This window comes from Halyomorpha halys, unplaced genomic scaffold, assembly GCF_000696795.3.
Source record: "Halyomorpha halys isolate HHAL.00 unplaced genomic scaffold, Hhal_1.1 Scaffold1.1, whole genome shotgun sequence".
Lineage (NCBI taxonomy): Eukaryota > Metazoa > Arthropoda > Insecta > Hemiptera > Pentatomidae > Halyomorpha > Halyomorpha halys.
The window spans coordinates 1,472,894-1,479,906 of NW_027115366.1; the positions used below are offsets into that span (position 1 = coordinate 1,472,894).

General features: G+C 29.1%; 1 protein-coding gene across 1 annotated transcript; it reads right to left on the bottom strand.

The window, feature by feature from the left end:
• Positions 1 to 732: 732 nt before the first annotated feature.
• roh (reduction of Rh1) lies at positions 733 to 6,850 on the bottom strand (the record flags this gene model as incomplete). The annotated part of the gene is given in 3 exon segments (XM_014415878.3): positions 733 to 912; positions 4,223 to 4,422; positions 6,647 to 6,850. Coding segments are annotated over 3 exon segments (478 nt in total), but the record flags the coding sequence as incomplete, so codon positions are not given.
• Positions 6,851 to 7,013: the final 163 nt, after the last annotated feature.

The following is a 7,013-nucleotide window of genomic DNA, read 5'->3' on the forward strand; positions in this document are numbered from 1 at the left end:
TTTATTATTTTTGTTCTCTTAATAATAACATTGTATATAGTTAGGGGTGTCTTTTGTACGAGACTAACCAACCATGTAAGGCCCACCAGGCCGATCTGGTATAAAAATAAAATAAAAAATTCAATTGAGTAAAACAATTTTCAACCATGATATATGGATGATATAATTTCACTAGTGAAATTGAAAATATGACAAGATTGTAAAGGTTCATGAATATGGGACATTTGTCCCGAAATGTACAATGAAGAAAAATATAGAATATATTATATTCATCTTCGGAAGTTTATTAATCTCAACAATTAATAAAAATTAAATAATTTTGTACGTTACAAACTAAATTTTCATATATATTTTATTATTTGTTCTTTCCTCTAACTTAATGTTATTACTTTCCTCATACAGCCTTTATCTTCTTGTAATACTTAGAATAAACATATCTTTCAATACTATTTTGTATCTATAATGTTAGTAGTTTTCTTATTTCCTAATCCTTCTGTAATTCTTATTAATCATTAAGGTTGTTATCTTGTTTTTAGTTCTGATGAAGGTGTCAAATTCTGGTACTAATAAGTAAGTTTTTGCTTATTTGTGTTCTTCACTGACCATAAACGCTAACCATCTTCTCACCATTATCCAAGATCAACAATCTAATCATCATTATAATTTATTCAAGTGTAATAGGATGAATGATTCTATTATATATAAATAAAAAGGAAAACTTTACAAAAGAACTATAAATGTAACCATATATTTACTTATTCACTTTAATTTAGTACAAGATGAGAAGAGACAATGATACATGGTACACAGAAATTACTAAATATTATACACAATTCTTTTAGTGATGACCACCTGGGGTGAAATCCCTTTTCCTTATTTCGTGCCATACTCTAACATTTTCCGGTGTGTTACCTAAACAGAAAAACAATAAAATAATTAAAAAAGGAAATCTCTAAAACAGGAAATTTCGTTTAAAAGAAGTACAAAGTGGCAATGGATAAAATTATTTCATATAAAAACCATTTCCAAAATAATTGTCTTTAAAAAAAATAATGATAATAATAAGAATATATCTTTATAAAGTATAATTAATAAGTATCACTCAAAATGATTGAGAAAAATCATATGGACCACATTACGCCCACGATATTTTATTATAAAACTATATCACAAAAAATGTATACAACAACAGTTTTATATTATTTTAAATATTTTTGTGACTTTTCGACCTAAATTCATTGGCCATTCCCAAACTACAACCCTCACTCACCCCATTCATAAAATAGAATACTGTTTTATACATACTATACATTATTACAACCATGTTGATAAACTCTCAAAAGGAAATAGGCCTCGAGATAAATACGGACAAAACAAAATACATTGTTAGCAGTAGAAACAGGAGCAATTTCGGTGATATAGATATTGGAAGAATAACATTGCCTTAAGATATTTGATAATTAAGTATTACGTAAAATATTAGTACTGAAAAAAGAGGAATATAACACTGAATTGATGGAATTGCAACCACTAAATATAATTCTGGTTACAGCATTGTGGCTAACAATAATCTGGGGCTTAGTAACCAACGGGTCCCTAAAAGGTTAATAAATACTGAACCGATGGGTAGATGTCTAAGGAGTAGACCAAAACATAGATGGAAGGATTGCTTTAAGACTGATGCAGTAGATTTGGGTTTGGAGGGGCATCACTGGACAGATGTATATAGATTGGTGGTATCGGCATTGAATTCAGGTTCGCTATTCTATTATTATTATTATTATTTGAGGAGATGGTTGGGGGTGCGGTCAGTAAAAAACACAAATAAGTTAAGAGAACTTATTTAACAGTGACAACGTTTCGGCCAGAGTTTCTTGCCTTCATTAGGGCTACTAGTAGAAGACTGGAAATATAAGTCATTTTCTAATTTATATTTTTCGTACTAGTAAACCTGATGAAGGCTAGAAACTGTGGCTGAAACGTTGGCACTATTATTATTAACTTATTTGTGTTTTTACTGACTGCACCCGTAATCATATTCTCCTCATACATCTTATCTATGATCAACTATCTTCTCATCATCATCATCATTATTATTATTATTGTTTACATACTACACAAGGAAGGGCACTAGAAATTTTACTGTTACTTGTTTTCTTCTATTTTAATTTTTTTCGGGGCGTTAATGTATAAAATAAATTTATATTATATATAAATTTCCTTTTTTTAAAAAACTATATCACTGTTAAAAATTACATTAACTAAAATATTGTTTTTTTTAACAATGGGCAAAATTTGTAAATTTTTTTCAGATAATAAATTGAAAACAAATCCTAAAATATAGTGTATTTGTTATATTTATTGCTAAATGGTTTTATAATAAATACTATGGGTGTAATGTGGTCCGTATGATTTTTCTCGATCATTTTGAGTGATATATATTAACTAATAATTAAAGATGAATCCCCCCCAAAAAAATCTAACAATGAAAGTAAAGTAGTTTACGATAAATTTTAATATAGATTTAACACACCTGTCATTTGATTGAACATTGTAGACATGAACCAGAGTTGGGTAACTATAAAACTAAAAGCTAAAATTGCCATGGATACGGTATTAATTTATCAATGGTCCATTCATGAATAAGAGTCGTATCCATGGCAACTTTAGCTATCAATGACTCATTCATGAATAAGGGTCGTATCCATGGTAACTTTAGCTATTAGTTTTAGTTATAGCTAATTTTTGCCCATCCCTGTCATGAAACATATTTTAATTATGCACTTATTAACAAAATAGATATTTATAATGTCGAAAGAAAAACTTCTTCTATCTCTTCCTCCTTAGTGCCTTTCAGTGTGGAGGTGCCTCTGTCGAGGCAAACCAAGCCTCTCGATCCTGAGCCAGCACCCTAATGGCATCCCAGGTTTTCCTTCTTCTCTCTTCCACTTTGGAGATGTAGTCTCCCTCTTGGGCTTTTTCCTGTTGGTCTGGCCTCAAAATATTTTCTTGGATTCTCCCTGTCTTCACTCATCCGACAGAGATGTCCAAACCATATGAGCTGTCTCTTTTCAATGGTATCCTTTATAGACACAGTTCCAATATCCTGTCTTGTCCTCTCATTTCGTATGCGATTCCTCCTAGTTCAACCAGCTACCCTCTGCAGGTATCTCATTTCCATTACAGTAACTCTACTTAGGTGCTTATCTAGTTTAATACTGAAATTTGCTAAAATCTTACTTGTTCTTAATAACGGCATAGAGTTCCAAAACCAGCCGAATTCTCCTACATTCTACAGACTACAACTTTTGTTTTCTTTTATTACATTCTCAGTAATGCTACATGATGATTTAATTTTTAAAAACTATAAGATTGTTCATTTAAACGTGAAAAAAATAAAATAATATATATTACTCTTTTTATGGATTTATTTAGAGTGTGATGAAAAAAAAAAATGAGTTCAACAATAAAATTTATCTTATAGATATTTCTACTATTAATTAAATTAGTTTTACAGAGTCAAATGATTTATACAATTGATATTATATATTTCAAAATCCTCCAAAAAATATATTATGAACACTTTCATAGGAATTAGATTACTACCTGGTATCGAAACTGGATAAAAATTGTAATTTTCATGATGATTACAATAACTTGCCTATAGATTGGGAAGTTAAGATTTCGATTATATATGTGAAATTTCATTTGAAAACAAAAATGTTATTGCCTGCTGAAATTGCTAAAAAAAATATCTTTTGTTAAGAATAAACTTTTTTATTATTATTTTTTTTTTTACAGCAGTTTGTATTACTAGGGTGTTCGGTCCAATCGAGATCACACTATATATTTCATGTGTGATTTAACTGTTTTTGAAGAAATGCTTTCAGCTCATGATTATTTGGAATAAAAACTAAAACTAAAAAAAATAAATATAACATAAATAACAATAAATAGATTTCTTTTACTATTTAGATACCTTTATTGACCGCCACCCGGACTATCTTCTTACAATCTACTTCATACGGTCAACTATCTTCTCTCAATAAAGTGAACATACTGAATAATCATGTGGAAAATGTACTTGGTTTTGGTTAGGCATTCTACATTTCATTTCATAATATGCCTTGATAATTGAAGATTCATTTTGAATATTGAAATGGTGTTAAGTGAATAAGTGAAATGTATTGCTATTTATAATTTATATGATATAACTACTCACTAGCTCTTGACAGTTTGTAGAACAGAGGGAAGCTGACTCCGAGGGCGATTAAATAATATTTCCACATCCAATTATTGTTGATATAAAATTTGTAAGGGAATTGGGCTATTTTAGCCGTTAATGTATAGGGATACTTCATGGGCCTTCCGGACTGCTTGTCAGACATACTGGAGCCGAATAAACCACCAACAACGGGAAGTCTGTAAGAGAAAAATAAATCATTTTAGCTCATAGGTAAATCTGATCAGGAAATATGGAACAATAAAACAGCGGTTGTATCAAGAAAAAAAAAAGACATCTTTATTTACTTATTGTTATTATTTGAATGAAAGTTTTAGTAAACATTTTTCAATGAAATGAAAAATAATTTTAGTCTGGGATGTCTAGTCGCCAAAGAATAATTACAATGTACATTTGAGTGCCACTTGTTTGGCAAATAATGGTTTAATAACTAAACAATAAAAAAATATGAATATAAATAATATAATTTAAAATAATAAAAAAAAATACTGAAATTTCAAACTAAATATTTATAAATACTTCCAACATAAAATAATTGACAATCAGGTATTGAAAAAAAATTAATAAAAAAAATATGTCTGGTTTTATTGTTATAGATTAGAGGTAGATTGATAGTTAAAAAGGTGGAGAAATAATTTAATAATTAGTTCTAACAAAACCATCTTTATAGTCTCAACTACTGTGGATTGTAAAAATAATAAACAAGTGTTGAGACTATATGAATGTTTTTGTTATAACTAATTAACGAATTTGTCTCAAACAAGAATTTTCATTATATAGAAACAATTTATGTTTAAATCAGGTTAATGAAGAGGTTTTACAGATGGATGTGAATAGGTAATTCCAGAGTATGGAGGTAGCAGCAAGGCTGATAATGGATTTTTTTAAGGAAGCCATTCTATAAGAAGGAATATACAAGTTCGTGGATCGGGATCTTATGTTTATGGAGTGGACAGAAAAACAGAAGGTAAACAAACTAAGGATAGAGGGAGGCTCTCAGTCACCGAATCTTTCATGATTGTTTCGAAAACAAGTCGCCATTCAATACTTTCCAAATATGGCTCAGAAACAGAGGCAGAGATAGCCAGAACTGAATGACTTGCTGACCAATCAGTTCAGCAATCTGGGGGATCTATAGTGATGATTTTATTTATTTATTATTCCCAGAATTTGAACAGGAAGAACGAAGAAGAATTAGATGATTAAAAAAAAAAAAGTTATAACAACAATGAAATCAAAGGATGGATAAATAATGCTAGAACAAGTTTTTTAATTCCAAGAAAAAAAAAAAAAAAATTAGTTTACAAAAATATCTTCCTTCCACTACTAATGTACGCAAGTGATTCGTGGATTATTACATCAAACCACAAGAGCCAACTCCAAGGAACATAGATATATTATTATAAGAAAAGTGGAAGAGAGAATTAGAAGTGACACGGCATGGCTGAATCTAAATCTTGAGAGTATCAGAAGAAATCATTGAACAGCATTGGCAGAGTAGGTTTGACTGTATATCTTGCATAACTGAAGGCGTCTACATTATAGAACAATACCCAACAATTTCTGTCTCAACAAACTTATCTCTTTGTGTAACATATCAAGCAGGAGACAAAGATAGAAATTTTGATCCAAAATCTTGTCTTAACAAATCAATTGATTTTTTAAAAAATTTAGGCGATGAAAACTTTTTAATAGAAATTCATTACAATCTTCAAAAAATAAAATGAGATGTATTAAAAAAATCTGTAAGGGGCATGAAAACTAAGTAGCAAGAAGGCAACCTTTCAATGCCTTACTGGTAAACATGTTGCATTGTAAACATTAAACTTAATATTACAAATAGTTTTTTTTTTTACTGTAAGATCGTTGATTGACTACGAGTAATTAACAAAAGGAAGACCGGTGTGGGGTGTGGTCAAAGAAAAAAACTCAATTAGTAAAAGAACTATTCATTATGATACATTTTGGCCCACTTTGCTAAACTTCATCAGGGCTAAAAAATATACAAACAACTAAAATAATGTAACAAAGAGAATAAAAAAAAAAAATTAAATAAAAGAAAACTAAGATATGGCTAAAAATGATGTATGTGAGCATTTATACAAAATAATTTATATAATTTACTTTGTTAATTTTTATATTAATGTTCACATATTTTATATAATTTTTAGCCATAATTTACTTTTATTTCATGTTGCTTTATTCTCTTAGTTTGTTACATTATTTTATTGGTTGGAATCCCTGCAAAGTGGGACGAAATGTTGGCTTATAATAACTAATTCATTTACTATTTGAGTTATTTTGACAGCACCCGCACTATATTCCTTTTGTTAATTTTTTATTTAAGAATTAATCAATTAATACTTTCTTTTTTTTTTAATTTATTAAAACTTCAGTTAGTACCTTAGCATCCAACAATAAAGATAATCAAGAAAGCCAGGCTTCTGAAACTTCACACTAGACTGACTTGACATTGTTTGGGTTAAATTTGATTTATTTAAGTTCAAACTAGATATCTCCGGTTTATTAATTCCTTTTTTATCTTCAACAAACTCTTGTTTCTCCGGCAACACTAGGTTTGTAATTATAAAGTTCTGAATTCTGTGAATTCTGTGATGTTTCTTAAAAGGTATATTGAAAGCTTCTGTTCCATCTATTACAGTTTCCTGTTTTATAGGTTTTGAGGAAGGAAAGGAGCTGGATTGCAATGGATCAGACATTAGGATCTACAAAAAGGAATAATGTGTTATATGATAAATATTTACTTAAT